This window comes from Sycon ciliatum, chromosome 8 (assembly GCF_964019385.1).
Source record: "Sycon ciliatum chromosome 8, ocSycCili1.1, whole genome shotgun sequence".
NCBI classification, from domain to species: domain Eukaryota; kingdom Metazoa; phylum Porifera; class Calcarea; order Leucosolenida; family Sycettidae; genus Sycon; species Sycon ciliatum.
The window spans coordinates 15768185-15793982 of record NC_088650.1 but is presented as its reverse complement, the minus strand read 5'-3'; the positions used below and the strand labels follow the sequence as shown (position 1 = coordinate 15793982).

General features: G+C 48.2%; 1 protein-coding gene across 3 annotated transcripts; it reads right to left on the bottom strand.

The window, feature by feature from the left end:
• Positions 1 to 267: 267 nt before the first annotated feature.
• On the bottom strand, positions 268 to 25494 carry LOC135823826 (rap guanine nucleotide exchange factor 1-like). Of its 3 annotated transcripts, none has more exons than XM_065336677.1 (23): positions 25023 to 25494; positions 22001 to 22029; positions 20938 to 21137; positions 20060 to 20248; positions 19094 to 19286; positions 17962 to 18636; positions 16399 to 16852; positions 15492 to 15635; positions 14650 to 14810; positions 13148 to 13195; positions 12279 to 12334; positions 11617 to 11785; positions 10854 to 11098; positions 9887 to 9998; positions 8991 to 9064; positions 7397 to 7478; positions 6730 to 6824; positions 5863 to 5941; positions 5363 to 5464; positions 3041 to 3138; positions 2495 to 2632; positions 1999 to 2074; positions 268 to 1142 (listed from the first exon to the last, which is right to left on the bottom strand). In XM_065336677.1, the coding sequence occupies exons 2-23, from the start codon at positions 22004 to 22006 to the stop codon at positions 1095 to 1097; spliced, it is 3444 nt and encodes a 1147-aa protein (XP_065192749.1). In that variant the 5' UTR covers positions 22007 to 22029; positions 25023 to 25494; the 3' UTR covers positions 268 to 1094. The 3 variants fall into 3 exon arrangements, with proteins under 3 accessions (XP_065192749.1, XP_065192751.1, XP_065192750.1); XM_065336679.1 differs by lacking the exon at positions 25023 to 25494 and adding an exon at positions 24708 to 24979; XM_065336678.1 differs by lacking the exon at positions 25023 to 25494 and adding an exon at positions 23870 to 24486.
• Between the last annotated feature and the right edge of the window lie 304 nt (positions 25495 to 25798).

Here is a 25798-nt window from a genome sequence, read left to right as displayed (position 1 = left end):
ACTCGCGCATCAACAACCTGGCTACCGGTATAACGATAATGTTCTAACTACTAAGAACCGAACATGATTTGCAGAATGCATGGTTGAAAACGCCATATACTGATACAGGTTTCCAAGCATGCAGGGCTTGAATCTGGTGCCCCCTCTGTGTCTCAGACTCTCAGCCATGGTACTGGCCAAACCCACATATCCCTGTGTCCCTGGCAAGTGCCTCCGCATATCCCGCACACTGGAGCTACGGCTCGGATGCAGCAACACCGCAATACATAGTCACCAGGAAATCCAGTAGTTGCACGTAACAATCATAGCACATAGTTATACGTTCAGACTAAGGAGCTCAGTTCATCAAGACACAGTACCAACACGCTTGTTCCAATACTCATGATAATATCCACGCAGGCAGCAACCTGGCTACAACCAAGGGTGTTGTTTAGCAGCAGAATGTAGAGATATGCCAACAGCTTCCGTGCATGTCTCAAATAAACTCTTTGACTTGTTGACATCAACAGCGATTCGTGAGATGGTGTTAATTAGTGGGCCGGTGGCTAGAAATTGTTATGTATTCTCGACAAGCAATTTTTTTCAGACGCTACTCCATGATGATGACATAAGAACACAGAGCCCGGAACCGACAGATCCAGGCAGCCAAGATAGTAGTAGATTGGAAATACAAATGCGCTCATATAGAAAATAATATGCCAGACTTCAAAATATAATCAATTGCAGGCAGACTGTTCAGCATTTCGGTGGCAATAATCAAACTTTCTACTCTGCACTTTTTTGCAGGCAGTAATGAATGGCCTGTCTCAAAGACCGGTTTTTAATTCAACACATGTTTTTTCCCGACCATTGGATTCGGTTGATTGATCGATCTGCAAACACTAGAGTCGAAGGAGAAGCTTGAATTGTCATGTTTCGGATGAAGAAACAAATAAATTCCTCTGGGTACATTCTGCCAGAATGCCTTCAGCACGGGGATGAGCAGTTCTGGGTGATTCGTGTTGTGTGACGAGAACATTTCTTGTGGTACTTGTGCAGTGGCGAGGCGGGGCCAATCCGTGTGCAAACTACAGAGTCCCGCTGAATGCTGACAGTTAAGACGGAGCTCGGGGCTTCAGCAGCATAGAGCGTTCCCATAGTTCCTGTGAAGTGACAAAAGGCGGACAGAATACCGCAATTCCATCAAAGCCAAGACCATGACTGTGTGAGAATATTGGTTTTTCGAAAAATTCTGTAATACGATCTCCATGAATCAAGGTTCTAAGCAAACGTCTACAGTCTTGAGACAAACCCTTCCCTCAACAAATAAAGGTTCGAAGAATTCTTTACAGGATTTAGCCTTCTGTATCCTTTCCATGAACCAACGGATAAAAATGGCAAAAATCACTCCCCCCCCCCCCCCACACACACACAAATACAGGCTCAGAAAGAGAAGGGTACGTAACTCTCCATCACTCTATTATCAGTACTGGTATTTGTAATGAGTCTGATTTAGTACACATCACATGCACATATGGCGCGCAAGTGAGCAAACAAAAAAAAGCAGTAAATAAATAAGCGACGTGGAGACAATAATTTAATGATAGCAATGAATAATATTAGTTCCGCGAAGCACTATGCTGCATTTTGGTAGACCCTTCAGGCTGGCAACCCCGCATGTAGCACACTGCACTGGAGCTGAACCGCGCCGCAGCACCACTAGCATTAACACTACGGTGCACACTAGACGTGTGTGTGTGCATTGGCTACGAAACACCGCAGTTCAGTTCTAGTACACATAAGCGCTACATGCACATGTACATGGATCCTGCACGCTAACCACCTAACACGACAACGATACGTGGTCAGCATACATGCAACATGTATGCACGATACAACCTTCTTTCGAATCAAACCGGACCTTTGATGGAAATTCAGGCGCACCCCCCCCCCCCCCCTCACAAACCTCCCACTTTTTGTTTCGCCTGACCAAACCAAACGCTCATGAACGCAACATACCTCTTCTCCCAGATGGCTGCTGAATCCATTGAAGTACTGAATGATATCCTCGTCGCGCTTCGTACTTTCATACCCGCTGTGCAGTGGAGTAGTGGAGAAAATCGGAGAAATCGAGGAATAACAGTGTGGAAAAGGATTGGTGAGGGACAACCAGTGAGGACAGATGATGGACAAACAACGAGTCAGAGAGCGAGATATGAAGTTTCAGAGAGAAAAACTCTGCCCAAAACTGCACGTGGTACTATTCGGGTGACCAAATTCTTAGCTCCGCTAACTCTGTCCAAACCCAGTCCTGAAATTGAGACCCGTTGACCTCGGATTAGCAGAACGGCAGAAACACCTACGACTTCACAGCAACCATTTACATGTAACACCTGATGCTGAATCTTCCTGGAACACACACGCATGTCAACGAGCTAAGTAGCAGCCAGTACCCTCCACCTGGTAACCACCAACTATAACGTCCAAAAAAGAACACGTTCCCAATGAATCTTACTGTTGTTGATACTGCTTGATCTTGCACATGACCTTGAACTGACGCCAGCGCTTGGCAAAGTTGACACAGTCCTTGTTATCGTCGAGCATGTTAGTGTTGCCGATGTTGATGAAGGTCAAGTCTTGCAGATACAAACCCCTGAACGAGCAGATGAAGAAAGGAAAATAGTAAACAGAGGACAAGGCGTTTCTCGTGTTCATCCATCTTGGTATCAATACACTATGCATGTATTCGCGTACGCACACGCACGCACGCATGCACACACGTACGTATGCAAGCGCGCACGCACACACACACAAATACACACACACACACACAAACACACACACACACACACAAACACACACACACACACACACACATATCCGCACAGGTTCACGGAGAACAACGATGCAGGAGTAGGCTTTACTCGAAAATGCTGAAAATGAACCGGAATTTCATGTATATCCTGAGCCACATATACTTTGAGTGCACACATGTTTTGAAATTCGGAGATCTGTGCACGCTAGGCATAACATAAGCAGTTGAACATCTAAGTTATCATACAGGTAAGGGATGCATGGCGATCCTGAAGCAGCCAGCCCATCTCGGTAGTTCTTGAAGCCGTTCATGTTGTCAATGATCTTGCGTGGCTCCTCCAGGCTCTGCAGGCACACAGGCAATCGAGCAATGACGATGCTAGCCTTCACCAGAACAAATATCCTGAACCAGTTCAGGTTTAACTATAAAAAAAGTACTCTAGCTACTCTAGCTACTCTAGCAGTTGTCTGAAGATTGCCATCTGGCATGAAACTATTAGCTACACCAATCCAGACGCGTGGTACTCTGTGACTCGTGTGTTACTGCTCTGCTTCCGCATTGAGCACTCTATCAAACCGGAGGACTCCGCTCTCTCTAGCTACTACAATATTTTAATGGGATTTACAGCGGAACCTCACTTCCAAGCCACCTCACTCAACCAACCACCTGGCCAATCTGACCACGTATGTTCGATCACGAATTTTCCTCCGGCATGAAAGGTCTAATTGCCCGATAACAATTCCCCAAAGTCACGGACAAGGAGGAGCTAACTGATTTGCCCCGGGTTGCCTAGCATACAACACGATGAGGCAAACAGAGAATTTCGGACCAGCAACTTTCCCTACCGTCTGCATCCTAACTTTCATTGCTACAACTTTCCTATTGAACGGTCTCTGCTGGGATGACAGCTACACTGTTGTAGTTGTTAGTCTACCATTACACTCTTCATCACTGCATCAGCTCAACCGCCACCACTGGACTGCCTTTTTACACTCTTTTATTGACGAATGAACAAGAACACGGAAAACGACTACATCTTGACAAGACGACAGACCAAAGACTAGCTCACACAGTTTCGCGCATGCGCACAACACCACCAACCAATGACGCGTGTCCACAGCGACCAAGACGAAACAAACACGTGACACCAAATCTACCACAATATCCCGACCAAAAAAACACATACCGTCCTCGGTATGACCAAATAAAACACAATACGCAGAGAGACGCAACCGCAAACAGCAAAAGTAGCCACAGGACCAACGCATGTAGCTCCCCAGAAAAAAATCAGGGCAACCAAAGCCAGAAGAAAGAAAGAGAGGTGAATGTTAAAGAGAAGAGAAGAAACACTGCATTGCTGTCTAGCCACGCACACACAAAAAAACACAGGCTAAACCTAAGCCTAAAAACCGATGAGCCCTGCCCATCCACACAACGCCAGCCAAACCCATGACTGTCACCGAAAAAACAAAAATAAATAAAATATATACATGGCAACGACAAACAAGCAGCGAGTCTAGCTCCCAGCAATGAACCGGGGCTCACCCTGATCGGACGTTCGTTGCCTTCGATGTGGACTGCCACAAGGAGAACCAACCGTGGTTCACCATGATCAGACGCCAGTTCCCAAGACAAGTAGCAATTCAAACAAACTCCCGTATGCACGCACGCATGCACACACATAAACACTCACCGGAAAACAAAGAAAAGAAGAGAGATATGGAGAGAAGAAAGGCGGCGCATTCCCAGCCAGCACACGACTTCGGAGCAGCAGGAAGCCAACTGCGAAGCTGATACTCCACTCGTCTCAGGACAACGAAACGGCGGACGCACAGCGACACTTGAACACAGCTCAGCGGAGGGCGTCAGCTTGATTGAATTGAGTAGACGACGACGACGGGACGACGACGACGGGACACCGGACGACGACACAGCACGACGACACAGCACGACGACACAGCACGACGACACAGCTCCACGACGAACGTTCGAACACGGACAGGGGTGACGAATAAAGCAGGACAGTCCAGCAGTGACGGGAGCAACACACATCTCAGGGCCGTGAGCTGCGGAGGCAGAACTCCGCGTCGAGAGATAGTTGGGCGCCAAATGTTGTAGTTGTTAGTCTACCATTACACTCTTCATCACTGCATCAGCTCAACCGCCACCACTGGACTGCCTTTTTACACTCTTTTATTGACGAATGAACAAGAACACGGAAAACGACTACATCTTGACAAGACGACAGACCAAAGACTAGCTCACACAGTTTCGCGCATGCGCACAACACCACCAACCAATGACGCGTGTCCACAGCGACCAAGACGAAACAAACACGTGACACCAAATCTACCACAGCTACACCATAGCTCAGTGATTAGAGCATCACTGGCCTCGAGTGAAGGTCCCTGGTTCGAGTCCTGGTGGTGACAGTCAATTTCTTCTTAACACTTTTCCCTTTATCCATTCCCTCAAGTAGTGAATACAAATTTCCTGTGGAAGCCAGTATGTGGCAAAGTAGGAAGCAATAAGAATTTGTGCAGCACTAAATGCTGTGGAATCTCTCACCTTGATTGCCTCTTTCGGCCAATTCATCCTGTTCACCGCGGCACAATCCATAGCCGCAAGCAGTGCAAACATGGAATTGAAGTTGTTCATTTCCCGCAAATGCTGAATAACAGAGCAACACAATATAAATGATCAGATTAGGAAAGCCAGCAGGTCGAGAAATGGAAGAGCGGGAGTAGGAAAAAGAGAGAGTCATTAAATTTTACATTAACGTAGACGGGCAAGTCTAGCAAATGAAAAATGCACGTTCAAAACTGAGAGAGAGAGAGAGAGAGAGAGAGAGAGAGAGAGAGAGAGAGAGAGAGAGAGAGAGAGAGAGAGAGAGAGAGAGACAGAGAGAGACAGAGAGAGACAGAGAGAGACAGAGAGAGAGACAGAGACAGACAGAGAGTGGAAGAGTGAGAGTCAAAGAGGAAGAAATGAGAGAAAGAAACGAGAGAATAAGAGGCCCATGTAGGAGAGCGAGAGCATACTTAACACAACACGTTACACACACTTACCTCTATGACTTTAATGAACTTGGACATGACCTTCTCTCGCTCACTTTTCTTCTCGGACTCGAGAAGTCGTGTTCGCACCCTGCAGCAAGAGGAAGTGGACAGATACTGGACGGCATGTCGTGGCATTTCAAAGTAGCAGCCATCAGCAGCATGCTCTCGATGTTTATTAACTCTGGTTCAGAACACTAAAGTTACCTAGTGCCACTGGAACAATGCAATTCGTAAAGAAAAGTTCTGGAAAACCTCGCTAGCGCCAGTTCTCCGGCCTGAGGAGCACATAAGTGCGAAACCCCTTTGTGAGACTGAATACTTTATTGTACATATGTGTTGTTTTCCACCTGTAGTGTAGGGAAACCCCCTGCCAGTGGTCATTCAAAACCGGTACAGTCTATCCCGATTGGGAGTAGAGGAAGTGTGTCATAGGAAGTGTGTCATTCCATACAGAAAAAAATATTTCTGAACTACAGTAAAACCTGTGACTAACGACTACCCCTTGGGGCCAGAGAAAGCGGTCTTTAGTGGCAGGTGGTCCTTAGTTAGAGGTTTGCATCGCACAACCATATGAATGTGAGACCGTCCGTGCCTGGCCAAGTGGTCTGTAGCACCAGGCTGGTCGCTCGTCACGGTGGTCTTAAGTTACAGGTTTGACTGTAGTACGCCATAGTACTGTTGTGGACATGGAAACCTGATGGGATGACCGAGGCCCAGCACCCTTACTGCTTTTAGCTAGTACATGTGCGGTAGTTCACGCACACGCTGTAAAAATGGACCAGCAGTGCTCGGGGCTGCAAGGCCAGCGTCCCATGGCCATTTGACGTCTCAGCGGATTTCACTGTCCGCGAAAGTGCACAGTACATGGTTACATACCAGTAGCTGACATTGTTGAAGTGCTCAGTGAAAGCCGTCAGCGTTGGACAGCGCTCCTCCGACTGATGCACCGACCACGTCAGACACTCGTGAACCTGTGCACACACACACACACACACACACACACACACACACACACACACACACACACACACACACACACAGCAAAAGCGAGCAGCACTGAGCTATTACACCCCGCAATCACCACATTCCTGGATGCATGAATAACCATTTAAACAATCAAGATGTAAACAGTCCTCGGCTACACGACGCACAGCAAGTATTTCCAAGTTTTCCCATGATCCCTGATGATGCCCTCCTGGGTGAAGATTCGGAAACAATTGTTGTGCGTGGCGTAGCTGCGGACTGTTCGTGTGATATGGGTTGGAGGTGCAGTGAAACGATGACGAGGCTACAATGGAGCTTCAAAGTTCTAAAAAAACTTGAAGATGGTCAACACACTTCCAGCAGGACAGCTTGGGGTCTTCGAACTCGCAATGGTAGTTAGTGATTGAGACGCTAGATGACATGCAGGAGCCTATCGCGGGACAAGAAAAGGACATTAAATTTTATTTACAACAAGCATGAGCATATAATACAGATGAGAGACAGTATGGAGAGAAACAATACGGCGACAAACACTACATACACTACAATGCCAACCTACCTCAACAGCATTGTAGAATGCAAAATCAATCAGTGTCAACTGTTGAGCAACTTGACGACTTCTGAACCGAGCGATACTCCAACTAACAAGAGCAAGTAATTGAAAAGAGAGTACAGCATCGAAATGATCCACGAGAGGCAACGCAGAACTCAAAGATCTCTGTCGCGACACCATACAAATCTTTCTATCGGCAAGTTGATCTCCCCTGGTGCTTTTGATGGTTCCAAACATCACCCTGTCTATAGTAGTGCGTTGGGCCCGGATCGGGACGGACATGAAGAATATCAAAGCACAGCCCTCTCTCTCCAGCATTTGCTAAGGCCACAAGGCAGGGCAGGCATAAAAGGTACGCCGCAAACAAAAGAGACGTCAGAAGCAGTTGCAAGTATGCGTAACAAAATCAGGGACGAGGCTTTCATCGTCCTATCACCCGAACGGTATTAAATTGTAACACTTCCCTACTTGGTGCCTTGCTTGTTCCCAAGTGTGCTGCATCATGCATGTACATGTACCGTGGTCCCTTTTTAATCCGGCACCATTTGTGCTACGGAAATTCTGCTGGATTAGGGAGGATGCTGGATTAACAAATCGGATTTACTGCTGCAATGTGCATGAAAAGGACATTTTTGTTGCTGATGATTATGTATCTAACATTGACTGAGTATGAGGTCAATAAAGGAAACAAAAGCCGAGTAAAGGACCATGGCAAAGCCGAGGTCTTTTACGAGGTTTTATTTCCTATACTGACCAAGTACGAAGTCAATATTCAATTTATCACGATCAGCCAAAGCCTGTGTTCAATCCCTACAGAGGAGTCAAGTATAAGCGGTCAATATAGCCCTAAGGAGTGAAATATGCAAGAATATTTGACTGCTTAGGCATAGCAAAAATCTACGGGAGTCAATACTAAGGGAGTGATAAGCTGATTCATAGAGGGTGCTGTATTAAAGAGGAACGGCTGTATAGCAATGAGGTAGCTCTTGTAACAGACGCTCTTTCGCTACGCTGTGTTCATATTGTATCTAAGCTGCACAAGCACGGCTGTGTTCATATCGTACATAAGCTGCACAAGCACGGCTGTGTTCATATCGTGCCTAAGCTGCACAAGTCCGGCTGTGTTCATATCGTACATAAGCTGCACAAGTCCGGCTGTGTTCATATCGTACATAAGCTGCACAAGTCCGGCTGTGTTCATATCGTGCCCAAGCTGCACAAGTCCGGCTGTGTTCGTATCGTGCCCAAGCTGCACAAGCCCGGCTGTTGGAACCACTAGCAGTGTTTACAAGCTCATTGTGACTGTTCAATGTTTGAACGGTCACTGTGGCTGCAATACACAATACCTGATTACCAGACAATTATGTGTACGTAGTACTTCGACAACGTAGATCACTGCGCTTGAAATCTGTGTGCACTTGCTCGCAATGGCAACGACTACTGTAGCAATCAAAGTAACAAAGTGGGACGCAGTGAACCAGACGTATTGCTATTGTTTGAGATGGGGCACGTGCATCAGTTTATTAAGGAATGGCAGTGAACTAGAATTCTCCCCAACTTTCAAAGAAAGTGATTACATGGCTTTATACAATGTTCTTACTCAGCTGGAGGTGGCCCTTTGCTTGAAGCCAGTGCCTCGCGTGCAAGCATCATCTTCTGACCCTTGGCCTTCAACTACATAGTGGACAGAACAAGCAAAATGGACATGTAATGAACGACAGCAGTAAATAATTAGCAGGGCAAAATTCTACTATGCGGATACATTTCATTGCGCTCCAGTCTGCTATCTGGGTAATTGACCATTTCATGCTGCCAGCTATTACAATAGTGCAAGTCCAGTAAAACCTGCCCTAACCGGACGCCCTTGGTGCAGCGTAAACGGTCCCGATAAGACAGGATTGTGCTTGATCCAAGGATGCACGTTCGGCATCCACAGCACTTTTGGTGCATCGAAACTCGAAAGTAGTCCGGTCAATACAGGATTCCGCTTGGTACAGGGTCCGGCAAACACGGGTTTTACTTTATATGCTAAAATAAATGCTGCGACTGCTAACAACATGGACAATATTCCCACATCTTCATGCACATGTATACTCTTTTCTGACCTGAAGTGTAGAGCACTGGAGCACTTCCGTCTACACAATGCCGACAGTAGGTCACACACGGCAGAGTGCATTGCCAAAGCTCTCTTTCAATGAAACTAGAAACTAGTTGAACCGGCCGCTGGCCGGGCAATTATTCAACCACACATAAAACGGTTTTGGAGCTTCTAAGATTTAGATGCAGTCACTTCTGAGTTCTCCCCAGCTGCCTATGCATTATGCATAGAGGCTAAGAGTGGTATGTAGTGGCAAAACTGTCAAATCACAGCACTGGCTTGCCAGTGTTGCCACTCAATACAACGCATAAGCAATGACATCATGCTGATGTCATTCTCATAAGCTGAATATGCTTACTCTTGGTGCTGAGGCGTGCAGTGCACCTATCCATACTAACGTTTTCAAAAAGCTTGTTGTGCAGCAGCTGGCCGAGCTTCAGTTCATTGTCGCACAGTAACCGGAACACTGTGTCCAGAAGGCGCTGAGTGATGCTCTTATCCATGCTACCCCTATAGACAACAGCGCGACATGATGCCAAGAAGTGACTCAGTTAGAGACAGACACCTGAGTGTACATGTATGTAACAAATAAGTCCCCTGACACATAATTCGAATGCACGGCTACTTCAAAGCAACATTTCACACACACACACACACACACACACACACACACACACACACACACACACACATACACACACGCGCGCACACACATGCGAGTGCACACACGCGAGCACACACACACACATCACCAATTTATTCTTACTAGCCTAGAGTCGACCCCATGCCCCATCAATACACCATTAGTACGCATTGCCATCAGCAGGCTTACTACTAGCGAAGACCTCTCCGGCCTGTCCTTGTTGGTAGAGACAACGTCGCGGGTTGTTGATCAGCATTACGGACTAATACGGTGATGTCTAGCGCGACGTTACTGTTATAGCATGTTATTCTGTGTACGCCGTGTGTACGTCGTACTGGTGCATGCGCGTGTTGCTGTGGTGTGAAAAGCAGTCTTCGTCTTGAGTTTGTCATGTGTTACAGTTGTCTTTCCGTCGTCTTGTCATAAATATGGTCTTTTAAATGTAATCATCTCGTCGTCTTGTCTAAGTGTGGAGATGGCACGGGGCTGGGAGCAGGAGAAAAAGTCCAGATACAACATTACTATGTAAGAGGAACGGCCAAGTGCTGCTGCCGACCTTCAATTTCGCAAGGTGACGGGTAAATATGTTTTACTAGAATTCTGCATAAGCGAAGCTGTGGACGCAGCATACTGCTGCTACACTTCAACGCGGGAATGCGTATAATAATAATAATAAGAATCGGCATGCTGGTTCAAATCAGATGTTCTGCGCGCAAACTCACTTGATTTCATCGACAACACGCAGCAGCAAGCTTAGCGTTGCGTGGCAGATGACGTCGTTGCCGTCTTCCAGAAAGGTGTCGTGACGCTCCAGCAGCTTCTCGATGAGTACGTCCGGCTCAACAAACGTGCGGTAGGTCAGCAGGAAGGCTTCGTGGTACAGGCGATCAGATTCGTGCTTCTGATCGGCTGCGGCGTGAGCTATAAGAGCGTCGACCGGTCCACCGAGTAGACTGTGTCCTTCAGCCTGCGCAGACAAGTGCATGCATCACACATGATACAAACAGCACAAGTTAGGAAGCTTGTGGTTGCAGACATTCAGCCCCATTCAGAAGTATCGCTACTTCTACCCACAATGTCACCAGAGAGTCAGAGACATTTAGCTTTCAACAACAACGCCCTCACGCAAACATACACAGGTAGCAAAAGAAGTAGGAACATGAAAACAAGGCTTTTATGATACAAACATGATTTCTACTTCAATTTTCGAAGTACGTGCCTAGGCTCTTAGCAAAGACAACAACAAAGACAACAGCAAAGACAACAGCAAAGACAACAGCAAAGACAACAGTATAGACAACAGCAAAGACAACAGCAAAGACAACAGCAAAGACAACAGCAAAGACAACAGCAAAGACATCAGCAAAGACAACAGCAAAGACAACAGCAAAGACAACAGCAACAACAACAGCAACGACAACAGCAAAGACAACAGCAAAGACAACAACAAAAAGCTCAAGCGTTGAGAGATGCCAGAGCACTTACATCTTCGTTGAACACTAGATAGTAGCCGACATCAGAATAATATAACAGGTTCAATGGCGGGTCTCGCTCCTGGTACACTTCGGGGCTGGAAGACTGTGAGAGACGATCGTCTTCATACAGCTGATCACTGGACGTATGCACCCCGGAGTCACTGCTGCCCACCGGAAGCCTGCGGAGGGCAAAGAAGCAGCACACAAATTATCTCGTCGATTTTCAAGCCGCGCTGGTGGCAAGGGACGGTTGATCTCATCAGTAAAGCAGAGCTATGCTCTATGCACAGAGTGCCAGGGCAGCCCATCCCGGGGGGGGGGGGGGTATACTCATGCGGGCGTGTTTTCCTTGCCACCATTACGTATGGACACATCAATGACATCTACGTATGGTTAGCCAGAATCATGGATAAATGCATCGAAAGAGGGCATCGCACGCAATCGAACCCTGAATTCATCCTGCTGACATTAAGACCAAAAGCAAAGGTGACCCGAGCCTCAACTTTCTGTCAAAATGCAACAGCTGTTTGCCAACAATATAGATTGTATTGATCTCAAATCGGCCACATAAATAAGCACCCTCACTCACTCACTTGCACATGTACTATCAACCAGCATAATCGGTCACTGCAGTCACAGCTTTTGCTAAACATCGCTCTCAGAAGCACTTACTGAACAGGGCTCTCGGGTCGTTCTTCGTTCTTTATTTCCGGTTCTTCCGCAATTGCCTGCAAAAACCACAAGACAAGTGACAAACGGGTAAGGACGACGTGGATTATGAGTTGCAAGCTATACAGCTCACTTGGCCAGGTGGAATTGCGCTTGGCAAACCGAAATATCAAGCCACAGCCGGTACACGATTATCTGCTAGAGACGACGATGGCACTCAAGCGTATTCATGCCCGCCTGCCATGAACTTCAGAGTAAAAATAGAAAAATTATATAAAAGGCAGCAGGCTGGTTCTTCCTAGGCTAGCTCGTCCTCAGTGACCATCAAAAGTGCGAAAGCAAAGACTCCATGCCCTTGGATAGTCTGGTATTCCATAGGGGTGTCATCGGGTAGTTGGGTACCCGTGCTACCCGTAATTAGAGCGGGTACTCATGTAGCAGTTTGCTCCTGACAATCCGACTGGGTACTTGGAGTACGGGGTTTTCGCATCGGTGCAGTAAAAAGCACAGCTACGTGCTTACTGTACACTTTCTATGTAGCGCAAGTGCACACTCACTGTACAAACTGTGTCAAAAAATACCCGATAGGGTACCCGTGCTACCCGGATAGAAATACCCAAACTCGTTACCTGACCAAACCCCTACCAGTTGCAGCCCTACTATTCCATTCAAACACGAACAGAATGACATTGGAAACAGTACATGATGTGACTATATTGGGATAACTCCAAGCCAGAATATGTAATTTGGCATTGGCAACGGCGGACAGTGAAAGCCTTGGGCTTGACCAGTCTCCATAATCATAAAACATGCAAATTTAATTTTAAAATTATGATGTTGAAAATTGGTGAGCTATTTTTAAGAGGCCCTACCATGTCTCTGCGTGCACTTCCATTGGACCTATTTGTGCCGCTTCGTTTCTGAAAGGCAAATGCACAAAGAGCAGCATTCAACATCAGTGCTTGGTAGGCCATGCCATGCAGATGTGCATAGGATACAGTTTATACACACACACACACACACATACACACACCTTTGACCTTTGACGCCCATCGCCGGAGGCGATGATAGCAATGCTACGGCAGAAGCCATAGCAACTTGTGCTGGGATTACACCATTCAACAGCTTGCAAGGCTGAAGAATTGACCGTCACTATTCAGCCTGGTCTACACCATACAGCTATTTGGAGTGACATTTTCTGGCCAGTGAATCCCTTTTTTGGTCTTTTTCATTTTTTTTTTCCCCGCACACACATCACACCACATACTCCGGCATGCACTGGCTGTTGGTAACCACCCAGGAGAATGAAAGAAAAGTCAGGAAGAGTCTGAGAAAGAGAAGACACACACACACACACACACACACACACACACACACACACACACACACACACACACTCTCTCTCTATCTCTCTCTCTCTCTCTCTCTCTCACACACACACACACACACACACACACACACACGCGCGCGCGCGCGCGCGCACACGCACACACAGGTGCATGCTACCATTAATTGTCCCTGCTTCTTTCTTCCTTCATAACTCATAGGTAGGGTTGTGTTGTACGTTTAAAAAGATGCATGCTTGCGCGCCAGCTGTTATAATTCTATCATGTACATAGCTACCAGTCACTATGGTAACCACAGTCCTACATACACGCATATCATTCTCTTATTTGGACCTCGAAGTTACACTGAGGCACCTGGGCCTACCGGGGACCTTATGGGAGAGTTTTTAGTGGTATTATTCCTCCTTTGCCAATTTTGGTGGAAATACTCCGAAATAGTGACGCCAAATGCTACATCTCCGGTCCTTTTCCATTGAAACGTATGTGATTCAGAGGTATGGACATTTCCAAGTAGTGGGAAGTGCCCAGTCCCGGACCATCCAGATAAAGGAGATCTGAATCTATCAGGATTAGTGCGGATGCGCAAGGAGTGAATGAGTTCTTGTCATTGAGTAAGAGTTCGCGAATGGATCTTGAGTGAGATTCGGGTGCTGAGTGCTTGGACAGCACCCAGCCACCCATCACAGACCAATTTCGCCAAAATAGATTGTGTTTATTATAAGGCTCACAAACCTTCGCAAATTCAACTTGAACCTTGGTGGGTTGAATGACACGCCCTGAACTACAGTAAAACCGGTCAAGGCGATCACTTGGATAAGGCGACCACCTGTCCCAGAAGACCACCGCAACCAGGACCAAGATATGTTATTTCCAGTCGAATGACCCTGGATAAGGAGACCACCTGACAACAGAGACCATACTTTTTAAAAGCCCCTCGACCGGTCGTCTTAGACAGGATTCACTGTATATGCTACGCATGGTGTACTAGGTACAATACAGAAGGAAAACAGCAAGATGGTCTCCCTTACTACGCTTGCTCCTGAAGCCGAGCCCTTCCGAGTCTTCACCGGCAAAGGTGGCGGTATGTTCAGCTCCGAGCCGAGGACGCTACGCGTCTTGCACAGCGGTTCTTTGTAGTAGGTCCTCGGTCCAGTGCGGCTGATCACCGGTGGAACAGATTCGCTGCGACCTAAAGAAGCAAGCAACGGAAGTTCAGCATGAAGCAGAACAGCTCAGATGAAAATTGCCTCAACCCCAGAACCCCCTATACCTTTATGACATGTTTTAACTTGCACATCCACTCGCCTTCTATATCTCATTTTAGGATACGGTTCTCACCTTCCAAGATATGCAGTTTCCAAAAAAATAGATAAGAGTTGGATTCGAGGGGTACCGGTATCTATCTGCTCTGTTAACATGCAAGAATTGCTGCGGCCATAAAGGGACCAGGGTCACAATGCAACACGTCAGGGCTGCAACTCGCACACGGCATGTGCTCACTGCATGTATGAACAGGTCATCATGGAATTCCGTACATGAACGCATGCACGCAGATACGCATGCACACACACACACACACACGTGCGTGCGCACACACACACACACACACACACACACACACAGACTCAGACATGCCCATTGCGGAAGCGATGATAGCGAACAGCTACTGTATGTTAGACATAGCAACTTGTGCTAGGATTACACCATTCAGCAGGTTGCACACACACACACACACACACACACACACACACACACACACACACACACACACACACACACACACACGCACGCACGCACGCACACACACAAACACACACACGTGCATCATCAAACAAATGAGTATGCACAAGCAGTGCCGCCTCGCCCTTACCAAGAACTGGTGCCGTGAGGAGCTTGCTGGGTGTGACAACCTGTGCGGAGTTGAGGCCACCCAATTTTATTCTTGGAGCAGCGTCCCAGTCTTGATCTGTCGGACTCTGGTATGTACCAAACTGTTCTAAGTAACTAACCAACGCTGTAACATCAACACCACAACAGAAAGGCACCAGGCAACGTGAGGTCTTAGGTTAGGAGTGCCCAGATTCAGTCAAGGAAACCGTACACTATAGACGGTATAGCGCGGCATGCAAATCAACAGCCATGGTGAGGACTTGCAAAACAATTGGTGACAACTGACGACACGACAGGTGTGCCGATTAAGCAGGCCTGAAAGAGCGTTGCTTTTCTAACCCTCAGATTTTCACAGTCAACACTCTGAAGATGATATCATGGAAGGTAAGCTTCAGCATAGGATAATCATTGGTACTTAGCGAGTTTCGAAGTCTGACGAAAATGTCGAACAGTCGCTCCAGGGATGATGACTACACAATAGCTCAGTGGTAGAGCAGTGCTGGCCATACACAAGGGTACCCGGTTTGAGTCTTGGCGGTGACAGTCAAATTTTCCTTCAGACTTTCCCTATTTTAAACTCCCAAAAAACTAATGAACATTAGTACTGCAAGTATATTTCTTCTTATCCCGGGTAGTATTCATGCTAGCGTTCTGAGATGCTCAACTCTGACTATGGACAACCACGGGGGCTAACTATTGGTCGGGTTGTGTTAATTACATCATCATCTATGACTGATAGGGAGTAGTGAGTCCATGCCTGTAGTGCCACTCAGCAGGAAACGACTAAATTGGTTATGTAAGTGTTGTTATCGGAGAGCCTGTCTACTGGTGATGCTAGTACTTGAAAACAAGCAGTCACGGTTATGCTGTGTGTCCTCTTTACTTACCTTTCTTCTTTGGTGGCAGCGGCGGTGGGTCATCGGGATTGAAGGTGAGAGTCGGTGGTCGAGGTGGCTTAGCTGGCGGGGGCGAATCGGAGATCACGTCGAGCTTGCTGCTTCGATTCTTGCGCAGAGTCGGGTGCGGCGGCTTCTCCGGCGGCGCCGCCATACCACCTCCACCTCCGCTGGCCAGGTCCGGCATGGCACTGTGCGGCCTTGATAGCGTGGGGTGGTACGGCTTGGGCGGGGGTCCAGCGACGCCCATGCCGGTGCTCGTGTCCTGCACTGCTGTTGCGGCGGCGGAGGAGCTGCGGAACCCGGAAGTGCTGCCACCCTGCGAGTACGGAGATCCCGACGTGGCGACGGTGCTCTGCAACACGAACGAGCCGGACGTTGAAGAGAGTGAGCCGGACAATGGGGCCTCGGACGGAGACCAGCCCTCGGGAGACTCCACTCGCACCTGATGCAACAAGTGGATGGAGGAAACGGATCAGAGAAATCTATAATGGCAGCAAATTCACAATTCGGTGCATGAACACAGCCCCGCTATCTTGTCCACGCTCTAGAATGGCAGTCCAACCCCTTCACACGGTGATCAACTAGAGCCGTCAAGGTACAACGGATGAAGCACCCCCCCCCCCCCCAAATTGTTTCCACCTGTAGTTGCCTGCCATACTGTTTGACGTAATTGGATGTTGCATGGCAGAAATCGGGCACACTCGGTTTCCACAGCCACCCGCACACACTACAGCCGAGTTCAAGGATGCAAGGAAAATGGCTCTTGGATACAGAGACATCAGTAAATGTCAGACATACACGCACACACACCTCAGACCTCAGACATGCCCATCGCGGAAGCGATGATAGCGAACAGCTATGTTAGACATACCAATTTGTGCTGGGATTACACCATTCAACAGCTTGCGAGGCTGATGAATTGACCGCCACTATTTTTAGCCTGGTATCCCCCACACAGCTGTTTGAAGTGACTTTTTCTGGCCAGTGAATCCCTATTTTTCATTTTTCCATTTTTTTCTACACACACACACCACACAACATACTCCGGCATACACTGCCTGTTGGTAACCACCCAGGAGAATGAAAGAAAAGTCAGGAAGAGTCCGAGAAAGAGAAGAAAGACGTGTGCGACCATAATCGTCGGGAATTGAACCCGCAACCTCTCGATTGGAAATCGACTGCACATACCACTGCACCATATGGGACACACACACACACACACACACACACACACACACACACACACACACACACACACACCACTGGACCACTGGACGCCCATCGCCGGAGGCGATGATAGCGATGCTACAGCAGACGCAATAGCAGCTTGTGCTGGGATTGCACCACTCAACAGCTCGCAAGGCTGAAGAATTGACCGCCACTATTCAGCCTGGTTTACACCACACAGCTAGGAAGTGGCTTTTTCTGGCACACACACACACACACACACACACACACACACACACACACACACACACACACACACACATACACACACACACAGAGGCACCGTGAGACAAATGTGCACACCCGGATGCAAGCATGGCTTACCTCTGTGACAGTGCCGGGCCTGTGAGAACTGGACCGAAGTGCCACTTGTGGACTAGACTTTGGTGATCGTTTGTGAACTTCGGGCGATGCTGGTTGTCGCATTTGCGTTGATTGATGTGGAACACGGGGTGGAGCAGTGGCATTCGCAAATATATCCGATATGACCATGTTCCGGCTGCCTGGTGTTGGTGGGCGCTTTTTCGGTGGTAGTAGCGGAGGAACCGCTGCTGTACTCCCGTCTCTCGGCTGATTTCTTTGTCCGGAAACTCCAAGTTCCAGTACGTTACTGCGGCTCGTCGTGTGGCTCACTGTCCGCTGAAGCCCCTGCTTTGGATCTCCGTCTGCTGCACCGTCGGCCTGTTTGATCTGGTTGAGGAGCGGCGACGAGAGAGACAGTGCCTTCTGCTGCGACAGTGACATGCCCTTGGCGGCTGCAGGAGCTGGCTTGGGGCCTTCCCCGTGGCTGGTTGAACGCAGCCGAGCACGCCCAGACACAGCACCGGGGCCGTTGCCGGGAACGACAACCTCCGCCTTTGTCTCCTGCTTCACCTCGAAGAGATTTCCGCCGGACGGTCTGCGAGTCAACTTTGCTCGTTTCTTCACCATGGACTTCGGCATGGTCGCAAACACGCTACTACTGTAGCCAGCTGCTGGATGATGCTCTCCGTTATGAGCCTACAGAGAACAGCCGAGTGCAAAACACAACAACCTGATGAAATGGATCTGCTGATGTGTGCATAACCATAAGTCCACTCTCATCAGATATTGTAGTCCGACTGATATTTCTCCATCCACAGGAAGAATACGGGAGGGGTACTATATTTTAGATCAATCACAGTAAACTTTGCTATACCATGCCATCTCAGCAGAGGCATATCACTGCAGCATGGCCAGGCCATGCAAAAAAAAGCGATATTATCACACCAGAAGATCAGTGCGATTTCAACGTGAAAGCACAGTGACACTCAGTAGCCTCACATCCTTCTGAGGAGCACTCGCATTCACACAATGCATGTGCGTGTGCACGGTGAAACACTATCCAGTGGGCTACGACCAGACAGGAATCTCTCTAATAGCAGCTCGGCCTAGTTCAATTGCAATCTCTCCTTACTAGCAATAGCAGTTCACTTACAATGCCCGAGTCTGCGCTATCACCACGCATGAACGAGTCGTTTGGTAGTGATGCGAGGTCGCCGGAGCTCGCAAGACCAACAGACCTGCTTATGGTCAGCGATCCGGACGAGTAGTACTTGCCACGCTGGCTACCGCCGCGGACCGCACGCTGTGGAGATGCCTGGCCGCGAACTGTGCCTCCACTCAGACGTCTAGAAGTCAAGAAACCACACAAACATTATAAAATTGATGAGGAAACGTTGAAGCTGGCTATTGGCGCGATGCTCGCGGTTGATAACGTGCCAAACAAAGACTAACATCATGCCACACATCCAAGAAGAAAGCATACATTTACTGGCGTATTGGGATTTACCACAAAGCGTCCAAAATTGCTTTTTGCAAACAATTCCGCTAAAAACATACTTCTTGTACAGGATGATCAAGAGATCTCAAGATGGGTGCAGCCCGACAATTTGGATAACTTATTTCATTCAATTAGTTGGTGTAGCCCAGAGACCAGGCCAGCAACCAGCAAGAATGCAGTGAGAATAATTGTAAGTGGATGTAATGGATGGTTACAAACTTACAGTGGACTCTTTCACATCTCGTGAAACAATAGGATGATGCCGACTTAACTACAGAGGAGCTCACTTAGTACGTATTCTGATAAGACATACACTTGCCTAGTATGTACATTGTCAGGAGCACGGGTGTGCATTGATCCATACGGAAGTATGTTGGGAGGTGTGTATTGATCCATACTGAGTATGTTGGGAGGTGTGTATTGATCCATACTGATGTCTGTTGGGATAAGACTGAGTATCTCGGATACTATGAATACTTTCCTGCTGCCCATGGGTACTTTTTATCAGGGTTCCACTGCAAAAAAAACATGGCATGCATAATATATACACAACCATAGATATAACCCCATGCATACACAACCATAGATAAATCCCCATGCATACACAACCATAGACGCTACCTTTCTATGAGCGGCGCTATCACCTTCATCAGCTCTTCCGCGAGTTGTGTGATCGTCGCCGCGAAGCTCTCCGTCTCCTGGGTGGACGGCAACTCCTCGGACAGGATCATGCGATCGCAGATGCGAATGAGCTCTGCCAGCTGCCCGCACAGTTCATATCGCTTGGCGGTGACCTGGTCACGGAATTCACTGCACCACAAGCAGAACACAATGTTGTTGAGCTAGCAGCATACACAGTGAAGCCTGTCTAAGACGACCGCTCAGTGGACCTTCAAAGTGTGATCTCTGTTACCAGGTGGTCTCCTTATCCAGGGTCGTTTGCCTGGAAATAGCATCCCTTGGTCCTGATTGCAGAGGTCTTCTTGGACAGGTGGTCGTGTTATTCGAGTAGTCGCCTTGATAGGTTTAATTCTACTGATACATGTACAGTGATGGCAACTGAAATCCAATCCCAGCTCGGTGCACTCACATCGCAAACGCCCGGCAAGCGCTTGTAGCACTACGGAATAGAGACCGATAGAATCGGTGCTGCACACGAGCACGAAAAGGAGGGGTTGGATTTCAGCTGCCACCACTGCAGTTCCAATGCACGCGCATACTATTCCCATGGCATCCAACATATCGACCGCCTACCTCTATGAGCAGTGTGCCGCATCATCACTAATCCTCCGTACAGTGCTGCAGTGTCCAACTCAACTCTTCGTTCCATACACAGTTGCGCTTGCGTGTTGCATGCCCCCCCCCCCCCCCCTGCTTGTCTCAAGGGCTTAACTTACTTTGTCCAAAAGAATTTCATGATGTACTAAAACACCTCCCCCCCCCCCCCACGCCCACACCCACCCACACCCACACACACTCCACACAAAGACTAAGCTTACACTGCATCATTCCCAGACGTGACCACCAGTGTTGTGACTGAGTTCATGAAGTGCTGCGTGTTATCCAGTAACTCAGAGGTGCCCTCCATCAGCTCCGTTTTGAAGCCCTTGCCCGACTGCGCAGCAGCCAGCACATAATTCAGGCTGCTGCCCAGCTTGGCTTGAAAGCGTCGCACGCGCTCAGCACTGCTCTCTTGAACCTACAGTGAGAGGCATGAAGGGCAGACGCAAAAGGTTATGAGTCTCTGCAGTTGTTGTTGTTGTTGGTGGTGTCGTTGCTGTTATTGTTGTTGTTGCTGCTGTTGCCATCTTTGTCTCTGTCACCGTTGTTCTACACACCGTGCGGCAACTAGGAAATCTGGGAAAGAGCCGGTCCATGTACACTGACAGACACGTTCTACGATTGTGAGCAAGATGGCCCAGTGCGGCATGTGCTACTGGTATACAACATCAGCGTAACACGTCCCCAGCTCAAAACAATCGCCATCCTGATCCGCCACGCCAGTACAGTGCCCCTTGCCAGCAGAAACCGTAGAAGAACGGCAGATGGGTCAACATGCTTTCAAGCCGACATTGTTGATATCCGTACACAGTACCGCTAGGTACAGCAGGGGCCAATGCAAAGAGGGAAACTAGGGCCGTGCCATCGGGTAGTAGGGTACCCGTGCTACCCGTAATTAGATCGGGTGCTCGGTTAGCAGTTTGCTCCTGAGGATTCGATCGGGTAGTTGGAGTACAGTGTTTTCGCAACGGTGAATGTAAGAAGTACAGCTACGTGCTTACTGTACAGCAGCGCAAGTGCACGCTCACTGTACGAAGTACGTAAAAAATACCCGATCAGGTACCCGTGCTACCCGAATAGAAACACCCGAACTCGTTACCCGACCACGCCCCTACCCATTGCAGCCCTAGAACAAACCACCTGATGTAATTGGTCAGGACATGGTGGCACGTGTCAGAACAGCCCGGGCCAGTGCCAAAATAATCAAATCATAATATTATTATTAGAGATGCAGTGTACATCACTACCAAACTTTACACAATGCTTGAAAAGTCATCTTACCGCCATGATGAATCAGATGAAATCAGTGGCTGGGCACACAAAGCAACGAACAGGGGACAAGGGAGCACACAGATAAGAAAGCGAGGCAAATATCTGCATGAACCTTCAATTGTCAACTCCAATGGCAATAATGGTCTCTTTACTGCGATTCAAATCAATTTATATTCCACCAAATTTCCGGGCCTGGCCCACTATCAGAGTAAATACATAAGTATCAAAGATCTAGAGGCAAATATCTCTTCACGAAGGAACACACCACAATCTAGGACTGTTCGTTCCCCCGTGGTATGTTACATACAGAACTCGCCAGCTGCACCCTGCCATATTACATGCACAGCGCTTACACGAACGACATCCTTGAATAATGCTTTATTATAATTATACAGTAGAGTACCGGTTATCCTCACCTCCCTGGGCACAGAGCAGTCTGGAAGGTGTCCAGATAAGGTGAGCGGGGCAAACAAACACCCATCTAAAACACCCATCTAAAACATGAACATTCCCTCCTGCTGCCATCATTTTTCATTCCGCTCTTCGGCATTACCACGGGAATTATGCACACTCTAGCTAACGACAGCCTGTGCACCATTTGCATGGTGATGCGGTTGGGGAAAATCAACAAGAGCTCATTTTCTCCCTTCAATCCAGTACAAACAGGTTTTTTTACTTTAGGATAATCGACCATTTGGATAGATGATGTTCGGATAATCTGCATTCTACGATAGTGGCAAACAACTGTTTGTAGTGCAACAGTTTTGTGTTATGACTCCATGTACAGCACATCAGATGATGACTTCATTGCATAACCCCGGCACTTGCTGAAGACTGACACACACTGCACAAGTGCTTCGGTCTGTACGAGCGAGAGATGATACGCTCAGTGTGCAATGATCAATGTTTGGAGCACGCTCCCTTAGGAAACGACGCATGGCAGCCTCTTTGATCTTTGATCCAAGACTATTCGCCTCAGACCACACACGACTTTCATCCATGCCCCGATGCTCCCCCGATAATGTTATACCACTGGTTTTCCAAGTTTTCCAAGCATTCCCTACGTCAACTAGTCAGTAGCCGCACGAGCTCGACTCCTGCCAATACATGACGTCACATGACTGAATCGCCATGGTAGCATCACACACCGAGTCCTTTGTGCGCGGTGTAAATCGGTCCTAATTAGTGAGTCTCACTTTAGATTACCTAGGTGACGATTTATACTAAATTATAGTTGCTGCATAACTGTGTATTCTGGATATTCAAGAGCTAGCACCTGCGGGATGTGTGCTCTTCTACTGGAGATAGGCTGCGCCCTCAGTGGAATTATTATTATTATTATTTTTATATCACGAAACAGGCCAGGCACTGGAAAACCAAAATGTACATAATTTTTACTTGGTTGCTCCTAGACCCTGGATAGAACACAGAATATTGAGTCCATAGCTTAGAGGCTATATTTAGAACCGCTATAATAATATGCTGCGTTCGAAATAGAACCATTACCCTATCAACATTCCTTGTGCACATGATGTAGTCATTGGCCGCCATTTGCGGGGAGACAAAAAACCACTGACAAGAAACACGCACCGGAAAGGTGGCGGCGATGCAGGACACCACATGCCTCCTCCATCACTTATCAGACAAGCAGTGACGTGAGTCCGAACTCGAGTAGTCTAGGCATAGGTAAATAATTAGTTTTCTGGTACAATGACTGTGTTTGCTCGGTGCTAGCGGTCTCGGACCTCTGCCAGTGCCGCTCGTCTCCGTGTCGTTGGCCATAAAATTGTGACATTGATGCACCCTTGACGCGTGAACATATATTGCGGAATTTCAATTGTACTACATTTCAAACGACGCTCTACTCGGAACACTTACACTCCCGATGTTATTCTCTTCTTTCTTCCAAGCTTCCCTTCTGGCTATTGCAACGGGATTCATCAGCGTCGCATGACAAACGTTTTCGCAAAAGTGCCCTCTCTCTCTCTCGTTGCGAGTCTTGAATGACACCGATATTTTCCTGGGTGGACGCGCGAAGAGCCAGTACACTATCGCCGCCACAGCAGTCACGGGTAGTAGTGGTATCCTGGTCTCTACCTCTCAACTGGGGGCTCCTGTTGCTCGCCTTCTCCACTCTCGGTGTGTCCCAAAGCTACTTTCTCGAAGAAGCCCTTTACAGTTTACTTCTGTGTGTGTCACAGTCGTGGTAGGTACTTCCGAACAGTGTGCAGCTAGCACAGCGCCAGTATCAGCACATGCAGCTCAGACTCAAGACTCAACGACCACATCCACACGACAAGTACAGTATTCGTACAGTCTACAGAACTGAAGACGAGATAAATCAACGCTATGTTCTAAAAATGCTCCTGCGGCCGTCGGCCAGAACCGGAGCTGCAAACGCAGCTAAAACAGGATCGGAAGATAATGATTGAGTCTGAAGAGCAACAGCTGAGCACTGACACTGTACGAACATTCATACTCATAGGGCTTGCACCATGCAGGCTCACACACCACTACGTTTGTATACGGTCAGTATGGGGCATATACAGCGACGAAACACAACTGCTCTGTTGCCACTGCTGCAAACCCTGCTACCCTGCTTCGGCCTCGAGACACCAAACAGTAAAAAAATTAAAGTTTACCGGCGTACCATCGTCAATCTGCACGCACACACACACACAGGCGTGACACCGTAGTACTAGTAGAAAATCATCACCTTTCTTGAACAAGGGCCAGGAGCTACAGGACCTGCAAAATGCTCGTAAATCTTTCCATCCTCCACCTGTCTCGACCCGAACTGCCATAGCCTAACCTTTCGAACTTTCATTCATTCAAAACCTGCATCCGCTGACTTCCTCCAGTTCCCTAGCTCTAGCGGCAACACCATCTGTACATCCCCGCTACACCACTGCCATTCAGGAGAACCAGACCCTTCTTGACACGCGACACAAGGACAAAAACTGACGCAAGACACACACACAACCACTGGACACTACTGCTACTTTGTACTACGAGTGCCCGTCCAACTCACCTGACCAGTGCGCCTCAATGTCCAACTGCAAGGCAGCTCCGTGGCGTTGGACGGCACAGTTTTCGGAGAGGCCTAGCGCCTGTCCGTCCAGCACCTCAACAGTTGCACAGCTGGCAAAACTCTCCTCCTCCTACTGCCTGCTACGTAGAGAGCAGCAGTGAGCCTTTCGTCGCTATCATGTAAGCACAACTTTGATGATCCGTTTCTTTAGACTACGAAACTCGCTGCAGTGCATGCATGCACAGCGCCACTTGGCAATTCTAACGCGAAGCCGCTCTGAGATCGACGCGCCCAAGGACAAGCGGGCTATGATCGGCTGTGACTCCAGAACAACTTGGCTTGATCACTGAAGGACCGTTCGGAGTGCTACTGGCAGCGACCACCGCTGCTGCTACAGCTTGTTTACAGGTCCTACTAAGCTTAGCCTCACCTCTCTTCTTCTGTCTTGAAAACCATTTTGACATTGCTGCATGCAGTACAGTGACGATCTACTCTTTTTTCGCTCCTGTTATCTATGGTTATGACTGTAGTCTGACTCTGTGCATGTGTAGATCCTTGTCCGCGATAAAAAAAAAATGCAAGCACGGCCACATGCATGGCCCACTGTGTCTTTGTAGCGCAGTACTCGGTACACGGACGTCGCGTCGGTACGACTCGTAGGTCTACGGCGCAACATAACGCACCGCGTACCGGCGGGTAGAGGGGCCGCGTAGCCATGGTATCACGCAAATAATTCTACTCTGTAGCGCGCGCTAGCGCGGGGCGCTTCATCACTG